The sequence below is a fragment of the Saccostrea cucullata genome, unplaced genomic scaffold, assembly GCF_032062105.1.
Source record: "Saccostrea cucullata isolate Sc308-1 unplaced genomic scaffold, CSIRO_AGI_Scuc_v1 ctg305, whole genome shotgun sequence".
Classification (NCBI taxonomy): domain Eukaryota; kingdom Metazoa; phylum Mollusca; class Bivalvia; order Ostreida; family Ostreidae; genus Saccostrea; species Saccostrea cuccullata.
In genome coordinates, this window is record NW_026938238.1 from 531,748 (window position 1) to 548,371 (window position 16,624).

Consider the following 16,624-nt stretch of genomic DNA (forward strand, 5'->3'; position numbering starts at 1 on the left):
CTTTCGGCTCAGGTGAGCTAAAAACATTAGGAACTAATTAATGTTAAGGTCAAACTCATATGGGAAAATTTTGCTTAATGGCTTTGTGAATTTATCAAGAGTGTAATGTACCTCTCATTTAGTTTTTCAGATAAGGAATTGTCTAATGATATTCCACTAACCCTTACTCTACATTAGATAAAGGTGCAGTGTGTTGTTGCCCATAAACTTAGATATATTTTTTGCCTTGAGTTACAGATATTTCACAGGTTAATTTTGAAGGAATTAGAGGGGAAGAGATACCCACTTTTCAAAATGATCAAGTACATGTATAACTACAATGTACATGTATTTAGCAAATACCTTAAGCAAATAATCAATATCCAAAGCACAATAATAGACATATCACATTTATTTAATGTACTCACACATTGTAAATAACCATGTACAATATGAAAAAAAAACAGTATTCAACAAAATGGAGATATCTGCTATCATACAATTTTCTTCGGAAATGAGATAAATTTTTGCATTGCCTTTTGAATGTCAATTTCAAATACCCCGGTACACAGGGTTTCCTGTTGTCTACCACGAGCTGAAGTCACCAAACTTGGCCCCCTCCGGTTTGGCTTTCTTTTTGACTGTGGGGGGAGGTGTGTCCTCAGCTGACCGCTTCCTGAAAAAAAAAAACAACATTGTAATACTATATGATGATATTGACTTTCCATTTGTCTGTTTGATTAATTACAAATCATTTGTTGGACTATTTGTTAAGTTGTGTAAACATGCATGTGAACAAAATGATTCTTTTGCTATTTAACTTTTCAGTAAGAATTATACACTGTACATGGATATTGAATTTTTTTTTCTTCTTCACAAAAAATTAAATATAAAATAAGACAATTCTACCTGTAACGGGAGAGGAGAAAATGCAGCGGACCAGACCGGGATTCGAACCCGGGCCCCCTGAAACTCCGGTCAGGTGCTCTACCAACTGAGCTATCTGGCCACCGGTGATCGAACCCGGCTGACCGCCACATTCCTCCCTCCTTAAAGGTCTTTGGCCCTCCAAAGACCCCAACCCAGACTCATCCCTGGCAGGTCTTTCACCTGTCAATTCCAGGGCATGGCACGGCACCAAATGTAACGGGAGAGGAGAAAATGCAGCGGACCAGACCGGGATTCGAACCCGGGCCCCCTGAAACTCCTGTCAGGTGCTCTACCAACTGAGCTATCTGGCCACCCGTGTTCGAATCCCGGTCTGGTCTGCTGCATTTTCTCCTCTCCCATTACATTTGGTGCCGTGCCATGCCCTGGAATTGACAGGTGAAAGACCTGCCAGGGATGAGCCTGGGGGTTGGGGTCTTTGGAGGGCCAAAGACCTTTAAGGAGGGAGGAGTGTGGCGGTCAGCCGGATTCGATCGCCGGTGGCCAGATAGCTCAGTTGGTAGAGCACCTGACCGGAGTTTCAGGGGGCCCGGGTTCGAATCCCGGTCTGGTCCGCTGCATTTTCTCCTCTCCCGTTACATACCTATAGACTGCATATGTTAAGAACCAAAAAAATTCCTATCAAAAATTTCATCAACAAAAATTATTTTGTTCAGATCTTCCACAGGTAGGAATCTTACAGTGCTGTAGGATTGATGTACTTCCCGACTCCTTTTTTGTATGTTTTAAGGGTGTCCTCCTCCGGTTCTTTCTTGTACACATACTTCCTCTTTGCTGCCACTTCCTCTTCTTGTTTTTGTATCAGTTCTTCCCTCTTTGATGCCAACTGACAAAAGTTTAAAACTTGAGTATCCTCATACCTTTTACACCATAGTGATGGGAATTTATACAAAATGGACTTCATATTAACACAAAATTAAATTTGAACACTTGTTAAAACTCCTCAAGAGGTAAATTCAGAAGACTTTACCTCTTCATCTGCCTCCTCGTATGGATTGACAAAAACACGACAGTCCTCAATCACAATGTCCTTCTACAATGAAACAAATGTATGTGTTTATCTTCACAGTACACTGATTGTCTGTCTTTGTTATATACTGATTGTTTACCTTTGCTGTACCTTGATTACAGGTGATTATTAACCTTTACTGTACCTTGATTACAGGTGATTGTTTACCTTTGCTGTACCTTGATTATAGGTGATTGTTGACCTTTGCTGTATCTTGATTACAGGTGATTGTTTACCTTTGTTGTACCTTGATGACAGGTGATTTTTACCTTTGTTGTACCTTGATGACAGGTGATTGTTTACCTTTGATGTACCTTGATTACAGGTGATTGTTTACCTTTGTTGTACCTTGATGACATGTGATTGTTTACCTTTGTTGTACCTTGATTACAGGTGATTGTTTACCTTTGGTCTGTCTTTCTTATCCACTTCAATCCTCTCCACTTTGTCCAACGTATCCAGACCACCAACAACTCTGACATAAATAAAATGAATCTTTTATTATCAAAATCAATTTTCAAAATGTTTTAATATAGTTGTTATATAATGGGTTTTTTTCATACCTTCCAAATATTGCATGCTTCCCATCAAGATGTTTTGCTGATCTAAATGTGATGAAGCTAAAAAAAAGTAAGAGCACTTTAATTTTTGTTCTAAAATTATAAATTATTGCTGTTTTATTGACATTTTCTGATGGTTTCCTTTATTTTTTTTTTACTCACTTTGGTCTAATCATGCTAAGTATGCCTATGCTAGTGTGAAAACTGAAATAGGTTGAATTTTAATATGACTTGACTTACAACTGTTATCTGGCCCTGAATTGGCCATGTTCAGTATATCCCGGCCAGTGTGAGAAATGGTGTTATTGGTTTGACTTGAGTTAACTTACAACTGTGACTTGTTGGTATTTTTGCCCTGAGTTGGCCATGCTCAGTATACCATGGCCTGTGTGAGATATGGTGTGTTTAGTTTGACTTGAGTTAACTTACAACTGTGACTTGTTGGTATTTGGCCCTGAGTTGGCCATGCTCAGTATACCATGGTCAGTGTGAGATAGGTTGGGTTTGACTTGACTTACAACTGTGACTTGTTGGTATTTGGTCCTGAGTTGGCCATACTCAGTATACCACGACTAGTGTGAGACAGGTTGGGTTTGACTTGAGTTAACTTACAACTGTGACTTGTTGGTATTTGGTCCTGAGTTGGCCATACTCAGAATACCATGGTCAGTGTGAGAAAGGTTGGGTTTGACTTGAGTTAACTTACAACTGTGACTTGTTGGTATTTGGTCCTGAGTTGGCCATACTCAGTATACCATGGTCAGTGTGAGATAGGTTGGGTTTCACTTGAGTTAACTTACAACTGTGACTTGTTGGTATTTGGTCCTGAGTTGGCCATACTCAGTATACCATGGCCAGTGTGAGATAGGTTGGGTTTGACTTGAGTTAACTTACAACTGTGACTTGTTGGTATTTGGTCCTGAGTTGGCCATACTCAGTATACCATGGTCAGTGTGAGATAGGTTGGGTTTCACTTGAGTTAACTTACAACTGTGACTTGTTGGTATTTGGTCCTGAGTTGGCCATACTCAGTATACCATGGCCAGTGTGAGACAGGTTGGGTTTGACTTGAATTATCTTACAACTGTGACTTGTTAGTATTTGGTCCTGAGTTGGCCATACTCAGTATACCATGGCCAGTGTGAGACAGGTTGGGTTTGACTTGAGTTAACTTACAACTGTGACTTGTTAGTATTTGGTCCTGAGTTGGCCATACTCAGTATACCATGACCAGTGTGAGACAGGTTGGGTTTGACTTGAGTTAACTTACAACTGTGACTTGATGGTATTTGGTCCTGAGTTGGCCATGCTCAGTATACCATGGTCAGTGTGAGATAGGTTGGACTTGAGTTAACTTACAACTGTGACTTGTTGGTATTTGGTCCTGAGTTGGCCATACTCAGTATACCATGGCCAGTGTGAGACAAGTTGGGTTTGACTTGAGTTAACTTACAACTGTGACTTGTTAGTATTTGGCCCTGAGTTGGCCATACTCAGTATACCGCGGCCAGTGTGAGATAGGTTGGGTTTGATTTCATCATTAAAGGCTCCTCCCCATGCTGATTCACCACCTATTAAAAAAAAAGTCAAAATCTTTTCAGGACTTACCAACATACAAATTGTGGAAAACTTACTGAAACCAGAAATTCTTGGTTTTGAAAACCCCATAAAAAGTTAAAGGGGATATACTTGTACAGGAAATGCCATGTCCATCTGCATGTGCATGTATCTGTGCATACATTTTTTGTCCAGAGAATATTTCTAAAACCACTGATTTTGAAAAGTAAAATTCTATTATTAGTCCAGTAAGGACAATTATAGTTCTGTTATATTTACCTGTTCCCGTGCCTGTTGGATCCCCACCCTGGAGCTATAAATAGAAAACACATAAATCAGTGTTATAAGAAATGATAACCGCACAAAATTACAAGCATTTATTACAAATAAAAGAGGAAAATGGAACAAGAGGCCCACGGGCCTTATAGGTCACCTGAGTATCATGTCACAACTTTCCAGCGATTGTATTTGATTCGTGTTTTAAGCCAAAAGCCATGAAATTCACAAATTTTGAAAGAGGCACCATTGCTTATCAAAGGGCAGATTTCAAAGCATTAATTTATTTTTAGTCAAAGTACCCCCCTGGTACCCCTGACCCAGCAGCCCTGAAATTATCTATTTTGAAAGAGGCCCCTTTCTTCATTATAAGGCCAGCATTTTTTTTATGTTTAGGTTTAGTTATGAACATGAGAATAAAAAAGTCCCGAAGGAGAAGGAAATAAAAATTTTTTTTGATAAATCAATTATTAACATTTGTACATTCTTTTTTTATGCTATCCTAATAGGCTCCTTGCCACTGGACACATAATGCTTACAAATAGGAAAGTAGAACATGTAATTGCTTATTTCATCATCTGCCAGTTTGGGCCAGTTGTATAAATTTTGTGATGTTGATCAAAATATACTTTAAAAAATCAATTCTTTAAAAGTCTTTCAATATATCTTCATTTTTTTAATATGTGTTAGGTGAATGTGTAGACATTGTTCTAAAATTTACTTGATGCCTAAAATTATAATTCCTATCATAAAACATACAGGGAATATTGGGGAGTAGGGTCAACATTTTTTCAATTAAGTGTAAAATAATTTTTCTGGCTGATACAAATGATACTACATGCCTGTATATATTTGTATATTCTTGCCTTTTAATAGTTGAATTTTTTTTTTTATTCCTTCAGGTTATTGTTTATTTCTTCCTCAAATGGACTTCACTTCTCCCATAGTTTTATTCATTACATCTGATGCATAAGCAACCCTTTTCTGAAGAATGATGCTTAGACTGTAAGCTATAACAGAGACCTAAACAATGTCCCTGGCAATATGCAATAGCTACCACGGGAAGTTTAAAACCTGGGGGTGGAAAATAATTTACAGTTAATTTTGAAGCGAATACATAATTATCTCACCAGCATGTCATTGTGCAACAAAGTCGTCAGCATTTTATTTGTCCTTTGAACGGGTGAAACGTTTTGAATGACACTCTTATCGATGAATTTTACACTAAACCAAGCTATCTTCTCAGATCTAGCTTTATTTACCCGCCGTTTCATCGTAAAACCGGAAGTGCGAGTTCGTAAATTTGAAATCTCGATCCCGACTCAAATTTGACATCGGAAAGAAAACAAATTGTTTTATTTTTTTCTGAAAATTCAAAACCTTGAGCGGAGGGTTTGTAAAACTGAAAATAAAATAAATCCTGGCCTTAAATATGTAATTAGATCATTAGCATATTAACCAGGAGCAAAGGATAAGGTGTTCAAAGAATTCATGTATTTCACTATATAATCATTAGAGTCCCACCCTAAAACAAGAACCCCTGACCCTGGGGCCATAAAATTCACAATTTTGGTAGAGGCACTCTTGCTTATCATAAACTATGTACTTAGTTAGTTTATTTAATACCCAGGAGCAGAGAAGAAGATTTTCAAAGAATTCATGTATTTTCATTATATAATCAATAGAGCCCCGCCCTAACACCAGAACCCCTGACCCTGGGGCCATAAAATTCACAATTTTGGTAGAGGCACTCTTGCTCATCATAACTATGTACTTAGTTGGTTTATTTAATACCCAGGAGCAGAGAAGAAGATTTTCAAAGAAATAATGCATTTTCACTACCTACTTATTTAGCCCCGCCCTAGCACTAGAACCCCTGACCCCAGGGCCATGAATTTCACAATTTTGGTAGAGGACCCATTGCTGATTACAATCATGCAAACAGTTTGACTGCTTGATGTCCAGGAGTAAAGAAGAAGATTTTTAAAGATTGCATTAATTTTAGTGGTTTTGGCCCCACCCCTCAGGCCCCAGGGGCAGGGATCATGAAATTCACAATTTTTGTTCCCCTTCACCCATAGATGCTTTGTGCCAAATTTGGTTGAAATTGGTTCAGTGGTTGCAGAGAAGAAGCTGAAAATGTTCAAATGTTAACGCAAGACGAACGAAGACGGACAAAAACAGATAGCAATAGGTCACCTGAGTTTAGTGACCTAATAAAATACAATGTTATTCCTTACCACAAAGTTACGAATCAGTCGATGAAATTTTGTGTCTCTATAGTAACCCCTCTGACAGAGCTTAATGAAATTTTCACAGGTTTTGGGCACCATCTCACAGTGAAGTTCCAGGTTCAGAAGACCATAGTTAGTAATCAGGGACACATAGCCCTTTTTCCCATTCTTCTTTACGATCTCATACCTCAACACATCCTCATCAATGATGGCTGTAAAGATACATTTAGAATTCTAATGATTGTATAATTTTGTTTAACATAACTTGGTACAAAGTAAGAAAAAACATCCTTAGCTTTTAAGAAAAACTAATTTGAAAAGAAAAACCATTGAAAACTGAACACTGATTAATACTAGTGAAGACTCCTGATTAGTACCTGCTTCATGTTGAGTTGTGGGGTCCATGGCTGTTGATGTGAACGAGGCAGCCACCCGTCCTGTAGAATAATGGGCCTGTAACGTAGAATTACATGTACTACGGTAACCATAGTTACAGGCCTGTTTTGAACAGGTAAACGGCAAAATTACTTAAGCTTAATTGTAAAAATTAAATGTAATTAAAACATACAGCATTCAAAAAGTCAGCCTTCTTCTTTTCTTCCTCTTTCTTTTCCTATATGGAAAAAAAGAATATTAAAAAAGAAAGATTTTTTTTAATACATGTACGAGGGTTGTCCCAAAATTTCGTAGATTGAGCGCATATCTTTTAAAGAAATTAATGTATCTTTATAAAATTTTCAGGATGGATAAAGCGTGTTCTTGGCAGATAAATTACGAAGTTTTATCATGTTTACTTGGAAACTTTTCGAGTAATAACATTTAAAGTGATATCGTTCTCTGACACCCGGAACAATCTGCAACGTCAAAAAATACAAATGTCAACAGTTCAAATTTTTGGAAAAAAAATTTCAATTACCAGAATCAAATTCTTAGATTAAACGAAACGGTTATAGTTATAAATGTAAAATATCTTAATAATTACTATGATATGATCAATTATTAAAATATGTAAACAAAGTATATGCATGTACAGGTATGTAATTATAATAATTTGAAAACGTTATATTTCTACAGTCTTTGCGTCTGTTTTCTCTAACGGAGTTGCACAATAGAACTCTTGCCTATTTCTTAGCCCTGTCTTTTATTTTAGTTACTGTTATTCACATATACATAGAGAAACCGTTTTAGTCATTTTAAATACTAAGGATGAGAAGAAGTTTCCTAATCTACCAAACATATATGACTGGTAAATTTCTGTAAGAGTGAATTCAGGATCAAAATACATGATCATAGTCCAGTGCGCCGCCTGGGCCAACGCAGCCGCCATTTTTCAAAAATTCGGATTTCAACCCCATGTATATAAAACGTTATAAAATTCATATTTATCAAAGCATAAACACCAAAATTTGAGAATTAATATAGTTAATTAAACAATTTTAAGAATTTTCATTTCCATTAAAAAAATACGTGGTAGTAATTACTTTTCCATAGGATTTTAAATATAATATACCAAATTTTAATTGCAACATTTGGGTATTGCGCCACCTTCCTACACCAGACAATGAAATGTGTCTTTTAAATTGGAGTAATTTGTGTAGTTACTTCATATTTGTCCATAAATTTATTAGATAGTGTTGGTTTAATCTATATACGAAGTTTCATTAATGTATGACATAGGGTTCCTACAAAACAACTCTTGTCTACGGAATTTTGGGACAACCCTCGTATAAGAAGGTTTTTACCTCCAGTACATGTATGTACAATGATGAAAACAATTATTTATGGATTAATCTTTTATTTCAAATTGTAAAAGATAAACTGATTCAGCTTGTTTATTAATTATTGTCTGAGCCTTACCGCTGGTTTATAGTCCCTCTCTAGCTCTGACAGGACGTCCCGGGTTTCAGCATTCACAGACTTCAGATGATACATGGGATTTTTCCGAGCCGCTTCATCATCTACAAATAAATCGTACATCTTTTGACCATATAAACCTTAAATATACCTGACTTGTTTTTACATGTAAAACATGAAAATTCTGTTCCCTAGATTTATTTTTGACAAAAATCCTAAATATTAACATACATATTTTAAGATCAAAATTACCTTCATCTCCATACTTCAATTTCTTCCTTACATGGTAGAAGGTATTTAAATTAAATTTGTCCACATTTGTTGGGTCCTGAAAAATATGTACTGGTATTAGTGCACATATCTGATACTGGTCCCATGAATGTTACAAATATGTTCAAAAATAAAAGTTGTATAATCAGAAACTTTGGGGTATATTTCTGTTGTTCTGACATCTAACTTTTAAAATCTTGAAAATCAGACCTAGAGTATTCATAGTTTTTGTTTGACAAAGGGTTGAAAATGCAACTTCACGTTTTCTTGTGTTCATAACAAGTGTCTTTCAGTTTGTGATAATGAATGAACAAAATTGTTATTCAATGTTAAAGATTCATTTTCTTCTCCTTTATGTAATATGTAACAGTTTACAAACTAATTATTCAAATTTCAACTCCCTATTGTAACAATTCTGAAATGATTTACTTTAGACACCGTTATGAACAACATTATCGGTATAAGAACTTTACAGTGAATAAATTTCCTTAAAGTCTCCTGCTGAACATGCACATCCTTACATACTGTGTTGTCATCCATGTATTTTATTGTAATGTTTTAAGCTTTTTACTGGTTAATGAAAATTTTATTGCAAAAAAATTTCCTCATTTTATTGTTCATAACCAAGACACTTGAAGGCCGGAGTGGTAGTGATGTTTCCTTTATTCACATTTTAACTCAACCACCCTCTGTTGCATGTTACTTGTTATAACATATATTCCAATCCGCAGTAATTCTGGTAATATATTTCATGCATATTAGCTATTAGTTGGAAATAGTATCACCAAGCCTGCAGAGGAGATTCCAGAGCAATATCGTGTGTGACCAACAACCATGTATGTGAATGACTTGAAAGTTATCCTGGGATGCCAATGATACAAAAGCACCAGACAAATTATTTTCAATAACTGTTTTAATATAAATTTATTACATTTCAAAAATATTCTTCTTCCAAATTACAAATCTGAAAAGAAATAAAAAAAAAGTAACTGTATATACAGTTTTGATCAAACCAATTGAAATTTGTTGGCTGGGCCCTCTATGGTATGTGGCTCTTCAAATGGCTAGGCCCTCTATGGTCTGGGGCTCTCCACTCAGTGTGACTTGTGGTTCCTCAGGTTGACTTATAATGGCTGGGCCCTCTTTGGTCTGGAGCTCTTATAATGGCTTGGCCCTCTATGGTATGGGGCTCTTCAAATGGCTGGGCCCTCTATGGTCTGAGGCTCTCCACTAAGTGCGACTTGTGGTTCCTCAGGTTGACTTATAATGGCTGGGCCCTCTTTGGTCTGGAGCTCTTATAATGGCTTGGCCCTCTATGGTATGGGGCTCTTCAAATGGCTGGGCCCTCTACGGTCTGAGGCTCTCCAATAAGTGCGACTTGTGGTTCCTCAGGTTGACTTATAATGGCTGGGCCCTCTATGGTCTGGGGCTCTCCACTAACTGCGACTTGTGGTTCCTCAGGTTGATTTATAATGGCTGGGCCCTCTTTGGTCTGGAGCTCTTATAATGGCTTGGCCTTCTCTGGTATGGGGCTCTTCAAATGGCTGGGCCCTCTATGGTCTGAGGCTCTCCACTAAGTGCGACTTGTGGTTTCTCAGGTTGATTTATAATGGCTGGGCCCTCTTTGGTCTGGAGCTCTTATAATGACTTGGCCCTCTATGGTCTGAGGCTCTCCACTAAGTGCGACTTGTGGTTTCTCAGGCTGACTTATAATGGCTGGGCCCTCTTTGGTCTTGGGCTCTCCACTCAGTGCCACTTGTGGTTCATATTCTTTTATGTTCCCTCCACTTTTTGTGCTGTTCCTCACAAGTGTTACGGGGTCTTCAGGTTTCCACTCATTATCTGCCTTTCCCTGCATTTTCAGTCTCTCTCTGTACCTCTTCTGGCCGACTCTTTTTCTGACTCTGACACTTTCTTTTTCCTACAGACTCCATCATCTGAAAAATAACACATGACATAGTAAGACAAAGATGTAATTAAGCCTTGTGATAATGAAGCATGAAAACTATTTCTTGTTGTGTCACAAGTGTCCATGTTATGAACAAACCAAGTTCCTGATATATTTTTTCACCCCATGCTACAACAATATTATTAAAACCTCATTTTAACTTAAACCTTCCAGTCAAGTAAAATTCTTCAGTTATTTTAATAAATCTTTAAAATATATCTTTTAAAAGTCTTATATAGATGTTCATAACAACAGACTACAAAAAAAATTATACAATTTGTGTCCGTATGATGAACAATTGCAGATTTGTTTAATCATTAAATTTCATGCTTGTTACTGCATATAAACATTTTATTATAAAATATTAATCTATTTTTTTTCAAAATGAAATTGCAAATTTACAGAATAATAATTCCGAATCAAACTATTCAAATGGTTTTCTGTTCATAATTTGGACTCTGGAAACTGCACATCCATTACAGGGTCTTGTTATGAACAATACCTTTTTTTAAAATTCCCACACCTTGTGATACTTAAATAAAGCAAAATTCTCTCAAATTGATTGTCTTAGAGATTTTAATTAGTTTTATTTTCTGTGTGTATCACTGGTCAAATATTAAAGCAGAAAATTTGGCCTTCTTTATTCGTTCATAACGTTAGATGCATGTCAAAAACAAGTTGGAGCCGTCTCTGTTATGAACAAAAGTTAAAAGTCTAAAACCATTTTTTGTGTTCTGACTTGCACTGAGATCAGCATTTGTTCTTGTGTTAGATACAAATTTCATTTATTTCTTTAGTCTAAGCATGCCGAAACTGTTATTATGTTCCGTACAGTAAAATTACACTGTCGTTCATAAAAAGGACACATGCTGCATGGCTTTTGTCGTTTCGTTTCAAGAGTATTTCTAGCTTTAATTTTCTCAAACACCCATATCGCTTCCTTATATCGATGAATAAATGTTCATACTACAATAAAGTTTATGCCATTTCACTTATTTCAAACCATAAATGCCCTTTAACACCATAAAAAGAAAATTCTCACCTTAGCTTCCGTTCATAACAAGCTTTGACAGTTATGGACACTGCTATTTAGTAAGCGTCATTGAACACATGGTTGTGTACACATATTTGCGATCTACGTCACCGGACTTTGTGTACACATGAGTTCAATCTAGAACACGTTTTTCAGTCGTGTACTCAAAGTATTCGTTCTCTAGCTATATGTTTAGCGTTCATAACAAGTGGACGCGCGACTTAGAGGCTGTGATTAATTTCACTTTTAAATACTACACATAGTTTTATTGCAGCGATAATTTGTTTGTCTTTAAAATACGAATCAAACTGATTTATTTTCCATTCAATGTGCATTCAAATGCATTTGATGTTTTCTAACAACTCCTTTTTTTATTGCGTTCAGTGTGGACACTGTAAGTTATGAACGCTTGATTTATTTTATTTTCGTTCAAATGCGTTTTTTAATAATTCTTTTTTAAAAAACACTACTCAGAGTGTAAATCCATATATTTTTCTATTCTAATCAGAAAAAAAATCTGTATTAAATCCAATTCCAACATCCAATGCAGTAGTGCAGTCTGACAGCCACTTGATTGTAACATATAAACGTGAAAAAAGCACTGCATTTTCAACAAAACAAATGATATATTTTTTGGTTTCAGCATTTCATAAATATAATTTTGGTGTGTGTAGAATCTACAAAGTAAGCAGGTTATTTTGATATGCCCATGATACTAATAATTCAATGCTTTTTTGAGAAATTGGATATTTAATACCACTCATGTCAGCTGACCCAGTATGAAATATGTGCACATTAACATTTAGTGGTAACTGTAAAACCTACAGTATACAAGTATGAGACAAGAATTTGATGAAATGCAAAACGACTGCAATATAAAAATGTATACTTGTAAATTGTAAAACAGATTTCCTGCGATGAATTGCCTCTGTAGACTGTGCTTACTACTCTGGTTATCAGTCATTATTATCAATCAACATTATGTAGTAAAACTTGTTTAGTACGAACACAGATATTGCAAATTCACAGATATAGTAAAGTTATCTTGGATCCCCAGCTTTATAAAGAACTATATGCGGTATATTGCATATATTTGCCCCCACAAAAGTCAAATTTTGAAAACTTCCTGAAATGTGCTGAATTCAATAAATTGTATGAGAAATATAAATTAACAGAAAATATTATAGTGTCAAAGCCCTGTATTCACAATTTTTGTTTTTATGACGTCACAAACTAGTCCGATTTTATATCCTTTTTCAGAAAGAGGACAAAATAGACAAAATTTCAACAATTTTAGCATTAAAATTTATAAAGTGCAAGTTTGTTCAGGAACAATATTGACATATTTCATTGATATTATCATTCTACACATTATATCAAAATATTGATCCTGAACACACATGCGCTCGGTGACTTTTACTCAAAATATCGACCAAATATGTACATTTTTCTGTAAAATTCATACAAAAATGGATATTTACGTCATGTTTGTGACGTCATTACGTACATATGGCGTCATTACTTATGAAAATATTCAGTGCTTTGAAGTCAGTACTCCCCTGTTTAAGAACTTAATTAAATATATATCCATCAAAGTTTGATTTGGGGGGCAAATATTGGTTAATACCGAATAAAGTTCTTTAACGAATTCCTTATATGAAAATAACAAATTACGGATATGGAAAAGTAATTCCATAGGTACCAGTGACTTCGTTATAACCCAGTTTTACATCTTTATACCTGTATTGTGATGATATCTGTATACCTGTATTGTGATGATATCTGTATACCTGTATTGTGATGATATCTCTATACCTGTATTGTGATGATATCTCTATACCTGTATTGTGATGATATCTCTATACCTGTATTGTGATGATATCTCTATACCTGTATTGTGATGTGATGATATCTTTATACCTGTATTGTGATGATATCTTTATACCTGTACTGTGATGATATCTCTATACCTGTATTGTGATGATATCTTTATACCTGTATTGTGATGATATCTTTATACCTGTATTGTGATGATATCTTTATACCTGTATTATAATGATATCTTTATACCTGTATTGTGATGATATCTTTATACCTGTATTGTGATGATATCTTTATACCTGTATTGTGATGATATCTTTATACCTGTATTGTGATGATATCTGTATACCTGTATTGTGATGATATCTTTATACCTGTATTGTGATGATATCTTTATACCTGTATTGTGATGATATCTTTATACCTGTATTGTGATGATATCTTTATACCTGTATTGTGATGATATCTCTATACCTGTATTGTGATGATATCTTTATACCTGTATTGTGATGATATCTTTTCTTGTAAATGGTTCATCTGTCAGTAGGTCTTTGAAGAAACTGGGTTTTATGTTCAGTCTTTCCACAGCCTGAAATTTCAATTCTCTGTGTATCAGTGTTTTCAAATGATATATTTTAATCAAATCTGCTTGATATCAAAATCATTATTTGAATCTAATTAAATACATATGTAGTTCCCAAAATAAAATTATTACATTTATTACATTTATTTGTGTACAAAATATATCAAATTTGGGAATACAAAATAATTAAAATAAATTTTATATACAAATTTCATAACAGCTGCTGATGGTCATAAAATCATGAAAAATACATTAAGTCAGACAGGTAAAAAACAGGACTCACATCCATACAGAAGACATTTCCTGTCTGTTTGATGGCCACAATGTGTGTGTTCTCATTGAATACTTTGAATGTGACTGGACAGTGATATTTCCCTGCAGACAAAAAATCATAAATTGGTAATTCTGATTTACAATAAGAAGCATCAATCACTAGTTATTGAAGAGTTTACTCACCATCTCCATTCTTGTGAAAATTTAACTTGATCAACTCTTTTGCACTGAGTTTCTATAAAAATAAGTGCAATACAAACAAAATTAACACCCACAGTATGATTAAATATGTCACAACAAGTCAATTAAGTTGTTTTAAAAATCAAAGCAGATAGCACAAATCTACCTCTCCTGAAACTGGGTTTATACCATACTTCTTAAGAAATGGTACAATGTTCCTAGAAATAAGAAAAAAGAACACTCAAATATTGTACTGGTACATTAATTCTTCTTTTAGAGGAATAATTCTAAAAAGCAGATGTAAAAATAATTATATGTATTTCTAATGAAATACATTTACTGCCTACTCATCATCCATAATCTCACATGCTAATTTGTATTAAAATGCTACCAATAATTAATAAGCAGATTTTGTGACTGTTATTAATATGTACTGGAAAAACAATGTCTCTAAAATATTCACTTGAATACTTGAACTCAAACAATCTAAATAAATGATAACAATTCCTAGCTTCACTTAAGTATTAAATGGTTTTTGTGTGATGGTCCTCTGAAACTCTTAATCTCACTAAGATAGAAAGTCTGAACGATCCAAGAAAAATGTGTGCCAAAATACAATAAATGCTTACACATCATGAACATTTACAGAAACTTACATCAAGTCAAAAACAGCACCCTCTTTGGTGCAGAGAGGATTCTCAAAAGGCTGGAATGAGAGGCTATAAAAAAGGAACAGAATTTTAATGTTGTATTGTTCCAGAATGCTTTTAGTTGTTAGAAATTTTGTTGAATATTTGCAATATAAATATTAATAAATATCATTTCATTTTTTAAGAAGTTACCTGCAGCAACTGAATGGAAGTCTCCTGAATTTTGAGTTCTCTCCTGTAGCTGACTTTCCCTTGTATCCTCCAAATTCTGTCCTCCATTCTGTGTTTGTGAGATATCTTCAAAACAATATCAATTCCACTATTTTGGTAATGTTACATTACCAATTTAATCCAATGTTTATGTTATACAAAATATAACAACTTCAGCAATCTAATTAAAATTAAATGTTAGATCCACTCGCACACTTGCTACACTAGTGTGAGTGTGAGTGGATCTAACAATGTTAGTACAGACCTGTTTACCTAATCGTTGTTGCTCAGTATTTTTTATTAGAATTGTTCGTTAGATTTGGCATTTTGCCAGTAAGATTTCACTTCCCATTGATTTTACATATATTCATAGACAATGTCTGCTTTTCTGATTTAAAAATAAACATGGCTTAACAACATGGTCTTTGTCATTTTATAATATACCACTGCGCTTTGGCAACCCGACATCACTTATGTGTTTGTAATCCTTCTCTTTTAAGCGATTAACAAGCTTGAAACTAAGACCGATCATAACAAAAATTAACTGCTAAATTTCAAACGTCAAATATTTCCGATTTCCGTATATTCGTAATAGCAAAACATGAGACCTATTTTAAACTAAAAATCCGTACAAATTAAATATGGCGAAATCGTAAGAGTAAACAGGTCTGTTCGTAACATCTAATTCAACATATTTCATAGGTTGCAACTTTATAAGATAAACGGCAGTCTTAAATCCCAATCAATGAGTCAGAGCATATATATATTTGATTTACATATTCAATACACGTCAAACTTTACATTTCTGGACATCATTAACTGATTCAGAATCTACTTCATCATTCATTCTCATTTGTTGTCATTTTAATTTTTTTCATTATTCACCAGTATTACAACAAAATGATTAACTGTAGATTAAAGTGCTTAAGATTAAAGCATTGAGTCAAAGCGCAAATATGTAATTGTAAACTGACTTATTAGAAAGACAAGGGACTACTTTTTTGATAGTCAGTCATTATAAATTTAGCCTTCAAATTTGATTATTTTTTTTTAAATTAGTTGAAATCTACTCATTTAATGAGTATTCTACTAAGAAAGCAAGCCAAACTCGTCAGTTTTACTCACAATTTGTCTTTTTGGTGTTGTTTCTTCCCCATTTTTTTTTTCTTATTTCGTAGATTGTTTTGCAGGAAATTGAAAAACGTTCACTAAAATTAAAACTCCTCACTAATGACTGTG

General features: G+C 34.6%; 1 protein-coding gene across 1 annotated transcript; it reads right to left on the reverse strand.

Moving 5' to 3' along the window:
* Window positions 1-376: 376 nt before the first annotated feature.
* Window positions 377-16,598, reverse strand: LOC134249686 (RING-type E3 ubiquitin-protein ligase PPIL2-like). Its single transcript, XM_062732013.1, has 19 exons — window positions 16,511-16,598; window positions 15,368-15,472; window positions 15,182-15,244; window positions 14,692-14,743; window positions 14,529-14,580; window positions 14,356-14,447; window positions 13,989-14,078; window positions 8,670-8,745; window positions 8,421-8,521; window positions 7,132-7,176; window positions 6,941-7,016; window positions 6,570-6,775; window positions 4,333-4,366; window positions 3,950-4,067; window positions 2,500-2,556; window positions 2,342-2,411; window positions 1,898-1,960; window positions 1,608-1,753; window positions 377-655 (listed from the first exon to the last, which is right to left on the reverse strand). The coding sequence occupies exons 1-19, from the start codon at window positions 16,540-16,542 to the stop codon at window positions 565-567; spliced, it is 1,569 nt and encodes a 522-aa protein (XP_062587997.1). The 5' UTR covers window positions 16,543-16,598; the 3' UTR covers window positions 377-564.
* Between the last annotated feature and the right edge of the window lie 26 nt (window positions 16,599-16,624).

What these genes read in the sequence shown, in the direction of transcription:
- LOC134249686 (XM_062732013.1), bottom strand. Translation starts at nt 16,542, where the DNA reads ATGGGGAAGAAACAACACCAAAAAGACAAATT. An exon ending in CTTCCATTCAGTTGCTGCAG is followed by an intron (nt 15,245 to 15,367) that starts GTAACTTCTTAA and finishes CCTTTTTTATAG; the next exon opens with CCTCTCATTCCAGCCTTTTG. An exon ending in AGGCTGACTTTTTGAATGCT is followed by an intron (nt 7,017 to 7,131) that starts GTATGTTTTAAT and finishes TCTACGTTACAG; the next exon opens with GCCCATTATTCTACAGGACG.